Consider the following 14,124-nt stretch of genomic DNA (forward strand, 5'->3'; position numbering starts at 1 on the left):
CTCAGTCTGGCATCTACGCCGGACCGCCCTGTTTGTTGCGCAAGATCTCTCTGATTCCTATCTTAAGGAATGCTAGACTTACCGATTCCATCAAAGTGGAGAAGTTTCAAAACACACTGTTTGCCCTGCGGCTATCGGGTAAGAAGTACGCGATAAGACGTGTAATCAACCTTCTGTGCCGCATCTCGAGGCAGACAACAATCCCGGAGACAGGTATCGAACAAGCGACCGCGGCTGACGCACCTCTGAATATTCAGATCATCACCGTGTGCACATTTGAATGGTTGGGAAATACGCGCCACCTGCGTGATGTATATATTAGGGCAGCAAGCGGGAACTGGGAAGTGTGGAGATTCAAATAAGTTCTTCCTGAACACAAGCGTGCAGCGGAGATGGCTGGTCTCCTTTAGCGCCAGTAGGAAAGGAACGAGCGGCAAATTCCTATCTTCTAGAAAAATATATCGATCACCGTTGCGGCTCAATTTGCATAAACTTTTTACTCTATCGACCTTTCCTTGAGGCGAGTCCCGGCGCTTTCAGCCCTGCTGTCGACGCCACTTTGCCGATACATTTGTAGAGGACCTGAAGCCACTCACGTCAGAAAAGACGCTTATTGTTAATTTGACTTCTTCATCTCGGCATAGCTTGCGTTCATCTACATTAAACACGTGACACTCAATTTGTGATTCTTGCACTGCACGACCATAAGCATTGCATGAGGTGAGACATTGCACAGTGTTAAAATAGATACGATTGTACGCATTGCATTTGGTTGTTGTCTCGCATTTACTTAATTGCTTCAATCATGCGAAGCTTCGCTTCCCATTAATTGTAATATATGTGTTGCAATCTGCATAAGTGGTTTCTTGCTGATTGGAGATGTAAGTTTTGTGCTGTCATTAACATTACCATCTGTACTACTGATGGTCAGTTTGTATACAAGACGGATAAACTACACCAGAATCCAAATCTGCTTACATTACGATATTATTTCTTTAGTGTCGCTTTTCGAGACTGTCATCAGTCTGAAGATAAATTTGAGGATAGGGAGTAATTGCTAGGCTCCACTTTGAGCACATTGTTCTTTTTTAAGAGCTTCAGCAATAGCAGCTGTTGGCGCTTTAACGTGTCAAAGACGTGCCTTTTTTGTAGGATTGTGCACGCCCAAATAGTTATTTCGCTTGTTTTGCTCGCAGGGCAGAAGATTTCGCCTCCCTTGTGTGCGATGGCTTTAAAGCGAAATTCGAATTTGTTACTGCTGATAGCCGGCAGTCATAAACAATTATATTTGGAAATGTTTCTTTAGAACTACGTTGTCGATCTACGAACCAATATGGCGTTCCGAGGCTTGCAATGTCTTCATGTAGCTACTCTGAAAGTTTGTTGCGGATTAAATTTTGCGTTTGTGCCTTCATTTTCACTTGCAAAACCAAAGCAGTACCAGGCGATTTGGCAAGCCCGTCTAGGTCAGGCTAGCCCAAAACTCTAGGCCACTCATTCACTGTATGCCTCACTCACACATCGCTCACCGTCAAGTTACGTCATCATTCCATTTTTTTTTCCGGGACATAGTTGCTGAATAATATGTTTCCGCATTTGGTACTGGGAAGTATAACTTCGTTATGATTTTCCTTACCTGCTCGAAAATGTAATCGAACAACTAATACGAGAAAATCAAATGAACTGTGAGTAATCAAACATTTGAAGGAACTTACACTCTAATGTGCTCACGTCCAATGCTTCGCAACACATTGTTCAAGACCTTCCAATGGACTTGGACCAGCATGCTTCCAGCGAACGAAAAATTGCGTAATCTTACGTGTGCCGTGAAACTTGGCTAGAGCGATTAGGACAAGCTTCTTTTATCGCGGTCTGGAGCCATTCAAATATTTCAGCCACTGTTCATGCTTGCGGTAGCACGACCGGACTGATGAAGCTCCTAGCCACGTAATAAGTATAACAGCTACGATTACAGGCCAGGCTGAAGCAGGCGAGGAACGTCGGCAAGGGGAGAGCGATGTAAAACGTGAAAATATAAATCCACCGTGCAACTTTATGTTCAATAAATTCAGGCGCTAGTATTTACGAAACCAGCTGAACAGCAGCATCACTGCGCTGTTTTTTGACGCTATGCGCAATCAAGCCATCTCTCTATAGGCTATGCTATACCTGTTGTGGGTCGGTCTCTATATCTCAATTTGGCTGAGCAGCAGTGGGGTTAATGTCGGTACATATTTATTGAAGTTTGGCTATTCAGCTATTTAGTTCCACTTGAAGCCCTTCTAGAATTCTATACAGGTGATCGTGAAACTCAGGATGCACATGTTACTCAACGTTAGTATCGTTTATATTGACCACGGACCCGCCGTGGTGGCATAGTGGTTTTGACGTTGCGCTGCTAAGCCTGAGGGCACGCCATCGAATGCCGGCCGTGGCGGCCGCCTTTCCATGGGGGCGGAATGCAAAAGCACCCATGTACCCGTGCATTGGGTGCACTTCAAAGAAGCCAGGTGGTCAAAATTATTTGGCAGTCCTCCACTACGGCGTGCTTCATAATCACATCCTGGTTTTACCTTGTAAAACCGAAGACTTTCATTTTTTTTCAGTTTTTATTGAACACACCTGCTAGAACTGTTTATATTTGAACGCTGCTGCCTTGATATAGTGTAAGCTGCGTGCGAATTTTCGCAGCTTTGCCAAGCTATATTTCCGCTGTACTTTCACAGAAACAGAACAGTAGTGCCGGAGACGAGTCTTCTGAAATAGAAAAAGGAAACTGAGGGCATTCTAATTTGACAAAAATATAGATGCGAATTTTTCATAAAGTTTGCCTTGGCTTTGTCTACATGATCGATTGCGCGGCCGTGCAAGCGCTACTGACTTGAATATTTCACCCTGATAATATCGTGAAGATGTATCACGCTCGTAGATGATCAATTAAAGCACTGACAGGCTTTCTGGAGGCATCGAAGGCCACCTAGTAAAACAAAACAAAGACCCCTGACTACCGCATGCCTTTGACTCCAATTCACACATGACGGCTGCATCATTGAAGATAAACGAGCGATAAAGGCGGCGTGCTTAATTACCCTTTCGACGACGTGCGCTTGAGTCAGCGGCACTGCCGCGGGCGCGCTTACCGCGAGGTAATTGTAGAGCTCACACCGCAATAGGTCAACGAGGATTACAGAACACGAGGCCGATATTGTCAGCGCCTTTTGCACGCATTCTTTTCTCGGGTGCTCGGGCATGGCAAGAATATCACTGCCGGCTGCCGACTACGGTGCGTTCAGCGTTCAGGGACACGACCCAGAACACAGCCCTGGCCGAGATTTACTGGCGCCGCCGATAAACACGGATGAACGTACGAATGGAAACCTTTCTTCTTTTCTCGCGAACCCATACGATTCGGAGGAAAGCTGTGACCTACAGTTCCATTATATGCCGATCTTAGGCACGTGTCTTCTTCTTTTATGCTCAATGAAAAAAAAAACATATGGCATGTTCTCATGCCCCGCCTAAGTGTAGGCCATTCGCATTTGCCCGTAAACAAGTGGTCTGCTCTACAGCGCTGAAGCTGGCCTCTTGTGAATCGTTGCACGGGCAGACGCCGCACAGAATGCAATGCCGCACGTCCCTGCCTTGCGTGCGCGGCCGACGGCGGCGCATTTGTGCTTTCGCCCCGTCGAGTCGAGGTCGCGACCCTCGGCCGCCGTATATAAACTACAGAGAGCAGAGAAATCAGGACAGGATGATTGGTTTAGTAGTGCCGACGACTCGCTTTCCGCTTTCATTTCGAAGGAATCAGTCCGACTAGAAGCGCTCGAAAACGCTTTATGTGAAAGTTTGCTGCTGTCCAGGGAGAACTAGGTATTTCACCGAGTTTTTGTGTAAAGTGAATTGAGGGCGTATTATGGGTGAAGTGCCGACCAATCTTGAAGTGAGAGCATTATTTACAGGTACGAATGAAAATGGCTAAACTCTCCGTTTCTGCATCTTCAAATATTGCGCGGCGTTGGAGGAGTATTTTACGAACCGCGTGTGAACGTTGCCCAATGGCCTAAAAGAACTGATCATACCACAAATTTGAAATTTTCGAAGAATATAAGGGATAATACGGCTGGTGTGTTTGTGCGAGAAAGTTGAGGTTTACCAGCCCATCAGCCATAAAGAGGCGCCAAGCACGAGCTAAAAAAATGGAAAGGATGACACTGATGGATAGCCGATGTCGATTATCGACAAATAGGCTAGACATAGCGTGTACAGCCACTCGGTCGCAAAGGTCCTAAACACTATTAAAGGTGACTTCAGATGAATAATACACTAAAAACAAAGGAAGCAGGAGCACATGGTGTTTCCAGAATGGCGTGAAATAGAATGACGCAAATAGGAGGAAGATAGGAGGAAGACAGGAGGACCTTGCACGTAGTGGTTCAGTATTAATAAGCACGCCCTATTTTCGCACCACAGGCATGTGCAGCCAAGATCGTCAAGCCTGGGAACGGAGTAAAAATCAGTCATCTCAAGCATATATTCATTTACCATATTACAGGCCCGACAATCGAGCTGCGTTATCTTAAAATCGCATCAGTTATAAAGATGCAACATTGTTGTTTCTTCTTTATCGCTTTTGTGTTTTATATAGTTATCGGGGGGGGGGGGGGGGGGGGGAGTCTAAAGTCAATATGAATGAGCATTTTTCTAGTGCAACAGAGCTTTTTGGGAAGAACCTTCACCATGAATACTGGCATGGCGCAACAAGTGCACGTCACTTGAGAAGCCACGGCGGCTACACTCTTCAGAAAAACAATCATGATTTCATATTGTTGCAGCTAAATTTCTTTCGAGATTTTTTTTTTTTTGCGGGAACATTGCAAACCAAACAAAGACAGTATATGCGCCTTTCGGTACTGAGAATATCCGCACCTTTTCTTTTGCAGACCGGCTTTATGTACTACTCGCCAACGGCTCACTATGTGGGCCGAAGGCGAATTTACTGCGCAACGACCTCAGCATGCAGCACTCGCCAGAAGATATATAGTAAACGCTTTACGTGACAATAGACATTCTTAGTATCGCGCATAGAAGCAAACTCAATGAGTTAGCGTTAGCATTACCTGCACCGCACTGCGCATGTGCTGTACGTAAACGGTGCTGGAGCTCTTGCTTACGTACGCTATTTTCGTGATTTAGTGTTCAACGCTCACGCAAGCGGAGTTTTACGTAGAGGCAACATGACGTCACTTCTAGCCGCCCAGTTCGCACCTATCTAGCCGCTGGCATGCCCTTTTAGACTCTATCGTTCTTCACTAATTCACGCTCCGACAGCGGCGTACTGGGGCACAAACGAGCGTTGTTTTTGGGATACGTTCTCAATTAGCGGCTAAGTAGGCATAACGAGAGAGTTTGCTCATGTTTGCTGCAGCCGCGTCCAGATGGCGCCAAAGCCTTTTTTTTTTCGCTTTTTTTCGCTCACCCGGTTGACTTAGTGAGGCACGTGCGGTTTCGGCATTAGATTAGCTCTATATTTCTCATGGCTTTAAGTTGCCAGTACTTTGTGTGTTTATCTTTTTACATCTAGACGGCGCCGTAGGTGCTTGCGTTAGCGTTTTGCTGCGTTCCGCTATTCTAAAAGATTAGTGTGTGCCACGTATGGCAGCCTTTCCTAACGTTAGCGTTGCGACGCACGCTAACGCTAACGCGAGCATTTTGTGCTACACTAAAACTGTCTACAGCCTATCTCTCGTGTTAGTCATGCACAAACGTGGACAAGCTAGTACATGCATGTTAACGTGACGTCCTCTTTTCTGATTTGACCTCGTTATTTCCCTTTTACTACCAAAAGACGGGAAAATTGGGCGGACGAGTCGCCCTCGGCAACGACTCGTTCGGCAATATGCAAAACCACACATCGACACGCTCCACAGACTCACTGATAACAAGCGTGTTTACAAGTTACACGTAGGTGAACGAAAGAGCACAACTTTGTTACCGAGCGAGCGAACAAAAAATAAGGAAAAGAAAAAGCTAAACGGAAGGAATTAGTCCGATCGCTATCTGCTCCATTTGTCTCACTTTCGCGTTAATATATGCCCTGCCCTTGCTCAAGGTACGAAGCCTGCAGGGTGATAAATGGCCTAATAACACTTCCTCGCCTGTGTCGAGGCGTGGCAGCTGCGTAACAGAGCGTCTAATAAAGGGCTGCTGCCGACATGCTTGCCTAATCTTATCCTAGAGGTCCCAGGTATTGCTTCCTCGTCAGACTGTTCCCACGAGACCTGATGCTTTTACCGCGTTCCAACAAAATGCCGTGATGCGACGTGCGGATCTCGTCTTTGCTCGAGTTTGATCTCTTGTCGCATTTATGCACCTCGATGAATGACTCTTCCACGGTGTTGAGGTTTGACTCGGAGGAACGTCACGTAATTTTAACATTCTTTTTCTTGCAATGGAAGATTATTGCCAAATTTTTGAAGGCTATACAGTAATTTTTGAAAGGAATATAAACTATTAAAAGAAAAACACAAGTTGGGGTATGGTTTGTGAAAATTCAACTTTTCATTCTTCTCTAACAAACTTTTAGCATTCTATTCACAAATCTTTTTTGTTCGTTGCTTATTAAGTGCAACAATATACAATGTTTGGCTGCTGAAAAGGCCGTTATCCAGAAGTTTTGGCTAGACACATACACACCTAAAAAAGCTAAACAATCAAAAAGTAGTTATCGAAAAAGAAAAGCAAATAATCAAAAGCTTTCACAATCGCACAGATTATAACTTCCTCTATAAGCTCTGTACCTATAAAAACTACTAGGTATGAAATGTCAATTTACATGTGAATCGGCCAGCGTATTACCTATGATAAACACGATTACTATCCTCATGAATAAATATGTAAGTTCCATGCAAAGCGTAAAAGAAGCCTGCGACAGGAAAACGCTTTACTAGCCCCTATTTCAAATTTCGTCTCGTCCACGGCGGTGTAGTCCTTCACGATCTAATTTACTCGTACCTGATTTCACACAATCTATTGCATCTATGTATATGCTTCGTACCACGCAAGCACGGATGTCATTCTTCATTTGTGATCTTCCTTTCTGCAGTGGCAGGAAATTCCGGAAGGATACCACGACATGAGGAATCACAAATCATGTGCCCAAGACATTTGAAATAACTTTCTTTAACGCGACACTTCTCCAATACTGGCATGTATTTCTTTGTTAAATGCTAAATGACATTTGTTTTTCAGTTTTACTGGCTTACGCCTGCAATGCGGTATTCGGAGCATGTTTGATTATTTTAGGCTCATAAGTGGCTAACTGAATACTAGTGCTGCAAAAATAAAATGACCAGACAAAGTTATTTATGGTTTAATATTTCTCATCATCATCATCATCATCATCATCATCATCAGCCTGGTTACACCCACTGCAGGGTGAAGGCCTCTCCCATACTTCTCTAACTACCCCGGTCATGTACTAATTGTGGCCACGCTGTCCCTGCATACTTCTTAATCTCATCCACCCACCTAACTTTCTGCGCCCCCTGCTACGCTTCCCTTCCCTTGGAATCCAGTCCGTAACCCTTAATAACCGTCGGTTATCTTCCCTCCGCATTACGTGTCCTGCCCATGCCCATTTCTTTTTCTTGATTTCAACTAAGATGTCATTAACTCGCGTTTGTTCCCTCACCCAATCTGCTCTTTTCTTATCCCTTAACGTTACACCTATCATTCTTCTTTCCATAGCTCGTTGCGTCGTCCTCAATTTAAGAAGAACCGTTTTCGTAAGCCTCCAGGTTTCTGCCCCACACGTGAGTACAGTACAGGTAAGACAAAGCTGTTATACACTTTTCTCTAGAGGGATAAGGGCAACCTGCTGTTCATGATCTGAGAATGCCTGCCAAACGCACCCCAGCCCATTCTTATTCTTCTGATTATTTCTGTCTCATGATCCGGATCCGCAGTCACTACCTTTCCTAAGTAGATGTATTCCCTTACCACTTCCAGTGCCTCGCTACTTATTGTAAACTGCTGTTCTCTTCCGAGACTGTTAAACATTACTTTAGTTTTCTGCAGATTAATTTTCACACCCACCTTTCTGCTTTGCCTCTCCAGGTCAGTGAGCATGCATTGCAATTGGTCCCCTGAGTCACTAAGCAGGGCAATATCATCAGCGAATCGCAAGTTAGTAAGGTATTCTTCATTAACTCTTATTCAGAATTCCTCCCAATCCAACTCTCTGAATACCTCGTGTAAACACGCTGTGAATAGCATTGGAGAGATCGTATCTCCCTGCCTGACGCATTTCTTAATTGGGATTTTGTTGTTTTCTTTATGGAGGACTGCAGTGGCTGTGGAACCGCTATAGATATATTTCAGTATTTTTACATGCTGGCTCTTCTACACCCTGATTCCGTATTGCCTCCATGACTGCTGAGGTTTCGACTGAATCAAAAGCTTTTTCGTCATCAATGAAAGCTATTTATAAGGGTTGGTTATATTCTGCACATTTCTCTATCACCTGATTGATAGTGTGAATATGGACTATTGTTGAGTAGCCTTTACGGAATCCTGCCTGGTCCTTTGGTTGACGGAAGTCTAAGGTGTTCCTGATTCTATTTGCAATTACCTTAGTAAATACTTTGTAGGCGACGGACAGTAAGCTGACCGGTCTATAATTTTTCATGTCTTTGGCGTCCCCTATCTTATGGATTAGGATTATGTTAGCGTTTTTCCAAGGTTGTGGTACGCTCGAATTCTTGAGGCGTTGCGTGTACAGGGTGGCAAGTTTTTCTAGAACAATCTGCCCACCATCCTTCAACAAATCTACTGTTACCTGATCCTCCCCAGCTGCCTTCCCCCTTTGCATAGCTCCCAAGGCTTTCTTCACTTCTTCCGGCGTTACTTGTGGGATTTCAAATTCCTCTAGACTATTCTCTCTTCCATTATAGTCGTGGGTGCCACTGGTACTGTATAAACCTCTATAGAACTCTTCAGCCACTTGAACGATTTCATCCATATTAGTAATGATATTGACGGCTTTGTCTCTTAACGCATACATTTGATTATTGCCTATTCCTAGTTTCTTCTTCACTGCTTTTAGGCTTCCTCCGTTCCTGACAGCATGTTGAATTCTATCCATATTATAGTTCCTTATGTCAGCTGTCTTACGCTTGTTGATTAATTTAGAAAGTTCTGCCAGTTCTATTCTAGCTGTAGGGTTAGACGCTTTCATACATTGGTGTGTCTTGATCAGACCTTTCGTCTCCTGCGATAGCTTAATGGCGTCCTGTCTTACGGAGTTACCACCGACTTCTATTGCACATTCCTTAACGATGCCCATAAGATTGTCGTTCATATCTTCAACACTAAGGTCCTCTTCCTAAGTTAAGGCCCAATACCTGTTCTGTAGCTTGATCCGGAATTCCTCTATTTTCCCTCTCACCGCTAACTCATTGATCGGCTTCTTATGCACCAGTTTCTTCTGTTCCCTCCTCAAGTCTAGGCTAATTCGAGCTCTTACCGTCCTATGGTCACTGCAGCGCACCTTGCCGAGCACGTCCACATCTTGTATGATGCCAGGGTTAGCGCAGAGTATAAAATCTATTTCATTTCTAGTCTCGCCATTCGGGCTCCTCCACGTCCACTTTCGGCTATCCCGCTTGCGGAAGAAGGTATTCATTATCCGCATATTATTCTGTTCTGGAAACTCTGCTAATAACTCTCCCCTGCTATTCCTAGAGCCTATGCCATATTCCGCCACTGACTTGTCTCGAGCCTGCTTCTTGCCTACCCTGGCATTGAAGTCGCCCATCAGTATAGTGTATTTTGTTTTGACTTTACCCATCGCCGATTCCACGTCTTCATAGAAGCTTTCGAATTCCTCGTCATCATGACTGGATGTAGTAGTCTAGACCTGTACGACCTTCAATTTGTACCTCTTATTAAGTTTCACAAGACCTGCCACCTTCTCATTAATTCTATAGAATTCCTGTAGGTTACCAGCTATATCCGTATTAATCAGGAATCCGACTCCCAGTTCTCGTCTCTCCGCTAAGCCCCGGTAGCACAGGACGTGCCCGCTTTTCAGCACTGTTTATGCTTTTTTCGTCCTCCTAACTTCACTGAACCCTATTATGCCCCATTTACTGCCCTCTAATTCCTCCAATAGCACTGCTAAACTCGCCTCACTAGATAACGTTCTAACGTTAAATGTTGCCAGGTTCAGTTTCCAATGGCGGGCTGTCCGGAGCCAGGGATTCTTAGCACCCTCTGCAGCGTCGCAGGTCTGACCGCCGCCGTGGTCAGTTGCTTCGCAGCTGCTGGGGACTGAGGGCCGGGGTTTGATTGTTGTGTTCATATAGGAGGTTGTGGCGAAGTACTGCACCAGGGTGGCCAATCCTGCTCTGGTGAGGGAGTGCGTTACCGGTTCTAATCACCGGGATCAGACCCCACTCCAGGCCTGTTTATGCAATTTTATCAACACTGGGCTGGCAGATAGTAGGCGAAGTAGAATTGATAAACAACTCAGAAGCAAAGGCAAGAGTTGCCCCTTTCTTCAGAGGGAAATAATGATAAATGGCGCGGCAAGCTTTTTTAGTTTTATTGGCTATGTGATAACTCCTCGGAGCACCGCAGTAGTCCCACAGTTGCGCGGAGTATTGAAACCGAGAAACCATACGCGGTCAATCGGTTGTCGTCACCTCGCCGCCATCATGTCATTGTTTTCTTTCTATCTCATTTATTTTTCGTGGTTTCGCTGTGATGACATCGCCGTTCACATGCCACTGACATTTTCATCCTCGTTGTGAAATTGTCGGCACCGTCGTTTTGTGGTCCTCACGCACGTTTGCATTAAATATGATTGGACAGCTCAGCATCTTTACACCAACAATACGTCACTCCGCTCAGACAATTCTCTTCCTTCACCGACCTTATCCCGGCACCTTCACGTAAACCTGACAACAAATGAATGTTGCTTCTCACCCCGCCCCACACACAGTTTTATTGACTAATTGCTCGCCCTGTTCAAGGCAAATACATCTAGCATGCTTGTGGCCTTGTTTCGGTCAGTTTCAATAACGACAACAGGCCAGCTGCTTAGCCGTGTACAACTCACGTGTCGTGTCGTAGTCGAGTCCGTTGAGCGACGCGAAGCATGGCACAACCGCCAAAGAGGAACTGGACGTCCGAGGCCAACACGTCAGACCATCCCAAACGACGGGGCAAGAAATAGCAGCATATCGAGAGTCATCTGTGAGAAACGAGAATGATGTGGTTCGGCATTATACTTTAGCTCCCTATTGCTGCCTGTTAGCCCAAAATTACAAAACCTAAAGGCCATCATCTGGAGAAGGGATCATATTGAATAAAATAAAGGTCAGGTCGCCACTTTTTCTTCCCCCTCGAAGAAATCTAAAAACAGACATCCAAAAGAAAGCTTTAAGTGCCACTATAAAGACAGCGGTAGGTTGCTACATGACAAGCTGAAGGCGGTGCCGAAAACGATGGCGAAGGCAATTAGAATGGTAACGAATAAGTAGAGCTATGAAGGACGCATACCTGCGAGTGCGAGTTTGTGAAGGGCACGGCAGTTTTACTAGTGTTGCAATGCGGGCTTGTTTGTATGCCACGAAAGAATAGAGCTCAAGCAAAAAGCTGACACGCGCAGAGCACAGGAAACAAAGACTCAGAACACGTTAATAGCGTCGTGTCTGTGTGTTCCTGCGTCTTCGTCCTGCTTGCGCCACGCTGTCATTCCAAGACAGTATTAAGAACTGGAAATGGCAATTTCCAGTAAACCTATCTCGTGCTAAAGGCACAGCACAGCACGGCTCGCACAAGAGCTAAGGAGGGAAGTCTCACCTTGTGTACCGTCCGTGAGTGCTGTCATGTAGCACAGGAGCTCCGGAGACATTGAAACATTGTGACTGCTTAGCGTAGCTGTCGGATCCATGGCGAGGCTCGACTCGGTGCTGGGATAGGCCTCTGCCAGGTCTCCGCCTCCATCGACACTGTTAGCAGTCGTGACGTCATCTTCGCGAAGTTTCAAGTCGCGGTATTCCTGGAACGCCATCAACTGAGAGAAAAGAAGAAAATGGAGGACACGCGAATCGTTACTCGTTGCTCTCAAGCGAAACCGCGCAAAGGAAATGTTACAAAAGCTGTAACAGTGAGAAAATAAGCAGAACAAATACCCACTGCCTTCTCTGAAACAAGGGCTTCTGAATAAACACTCACTAAAGGCAGATATGTGAATGTGAGCATAACTCGCCGCTTATGTTGTATAACTGAATAATTCGACGTATCTTTGCCAGTGTGGGTATCACGGGTTTGTTTAAACCTTCACCGAAATGAGGAAATGCTGGAATGCGAACCATATACAACACAGTGAGAATCCGTCTAAAGAAATAATCGCCCACTAAAGTCTCACACGGGAAGGCTGGTGCCCAGGAACTCAGACCTATTGACTGTGTCCTCCCACATAGCCGTTGAAAGAATCTTTTCGTAAAATAAATAAATGAATAAACAAATAAATAAATAAGTAAATAAATAGCGTGTGTCCTCCCACTAAGTCGTTGAAAGAATCTTCTCGTAAAATAAATACATAAATATATAAATAAATAAAAAATGAATGAATGGTTAGGGGCTGTAACTCCTGCTAGTGATTATCTTTTCAAGGAACTTGTACGCAAACGAAAACACATCTCGTAACAAGCATGAAATCAATCCCGCCGCACGCCGAAGGTATACGCGTAAACTAAATGTTTTGATTCATTGGTAACGTATATGTATGACTATAGCGCGAGCTGCACGAACAAGCAACAACACACGAGAAGCAATATATCTGGCAGACATGTTTATGCCTTATTTCCGTCGTGCTGTTTTTACTGTGCGTGTGTGCCCCCATTTAACGATATTTGTGCTACTCGCACAGCTGAATTGCAGTGAAGCTGGGTTGTTGCGTGCGACAAGCACGCAAATGTAACCCGTGTCGAAGTATTTGACCGTTTCCTCTGATCGTTTACGGTCCGTTCCGCTTATACAAGTGCATCACAATTCCCACAAGGACGCTCAGCGAGAGCGCTACTGCGCGTGCTCCCAACGCTTGCGAGACTCCGGCAACAAAAGGCCGAGGAACGATGCCCTCACGCCAGTGCAGAACAGAATTAGTCTAGCGTGAATAATAATAATAATAATAATAATAATAATAATAATAATAATAATAATAATAATAATAATAATAATAATAATAATAATAATAATAATAATAATAATAATTATTATTATTATTATTATTATTATTATTATTATTATTATTATTATTATTATTATTGGTAACCGGTTACAAGGAAAGGTAACGCCGATGGCCAAGTAGATCAGATTACTGAGCTTGTATTTAGTCATGATCATCAGCAGCAGCTTGTTTTATGTCCACTGCAGGACTAAGGCCTCTCCCTGCAATTTCCGATTACCCCTGTCCTGCATCAACCGATTCCAACTAGCGCCCGCGAATTTCCTAATTTCATTGCCCCTACCTAGTCTTCTGCCGTCCTCTACTTCGCTTCCCTTCTCTTGGTACCCATGCTGTAACCCTAATGGTCCAACGGTTATCTAACCGGCGCATTACATGACCTGCCCAGCTCAATTTTTTTCTCTTGATGTCAATTAGAATATCGTCTATACCCGTTTGCTCTCTGATCTAAACCACTCTCTTTCTGTCTCTTAACATTATGCGTAGCAATCTTCGTTCCATCGCTCTTTGCACGGTCCTTAACTTGTTCTCAAGCTTCTTTGCCAGTCTCCAAGTTTCTGCCCCATAGTAGTATGCGAAAATACATTCCCCAGTAGAGACCTAAACATTCTTTGATATCCGCGCTGGTCGAGATTTGAACATATAGCTGCCCTGAGTAACAAAGATCGCGTCCCCCAAAATCCAGAAGTCGTGTGCCTAATCGCTGGAGAGATGAGTTCCGTTTTTTTTTCGGCCTCACTGCAGACGGCTCTGTGAGCGCGATCACGGCTCGTATAGTGCATTTGTTTAAAGGAGCATCTGTGGCCAGCCGGCTGAATTTCAGGAGTGTATTCACAAGCGCTCTATTAAACGTCGAAATTGTTTCCGCC

At 44.8% G+C, this 14,124-nt stretch overlaps 1 protein-coding gene across 1 annotated transcript in view; it reads right to left on the reverse strand.

The window, feature by feature from the left end:
• The window catches only part of LOC126540436 (diuretic hormone receptor-like), a 194,299-nt gene that overhangs the window by 50,222 nt on the left and 129,953 nt on the right, over positions 1-14,124 (reverse strand). The window contains exons 3-4 of the mRNA XM_050187252.2: positions 11,866-12,079; positions 11,120-11,254 (exon numbers count right to left, since the gene is read on the reverse strand). Coding sequence (XP_050043209.1) covers positions 11,120-11,254; positions 11,866-12,076 — 346 coding nt within the window. The 5' untranslated portion in view covers positions 12,077-12,079. The remainder of the gene's footprint in view (positions 1-11,119; positions 11,255-11,865; positions 12,080-14,124) is intronic.

The sequence above is a fragment of the Dermacentor andersoni genome, chromosome 2 (assembly GCF_023375885.2).
Source record: "Dermacentor andersoni chromosome 2, qqDerAnde1_hic_scaffold, whole genome shotgun sequence".
Taxonomy (NCBI): domain Eukaryota; kingdom Metazoa; phylum Arthropoda; class Arachnida; order Ixodida; family Ixodidae; genus Dermacentor; species Dermacentor andersoni.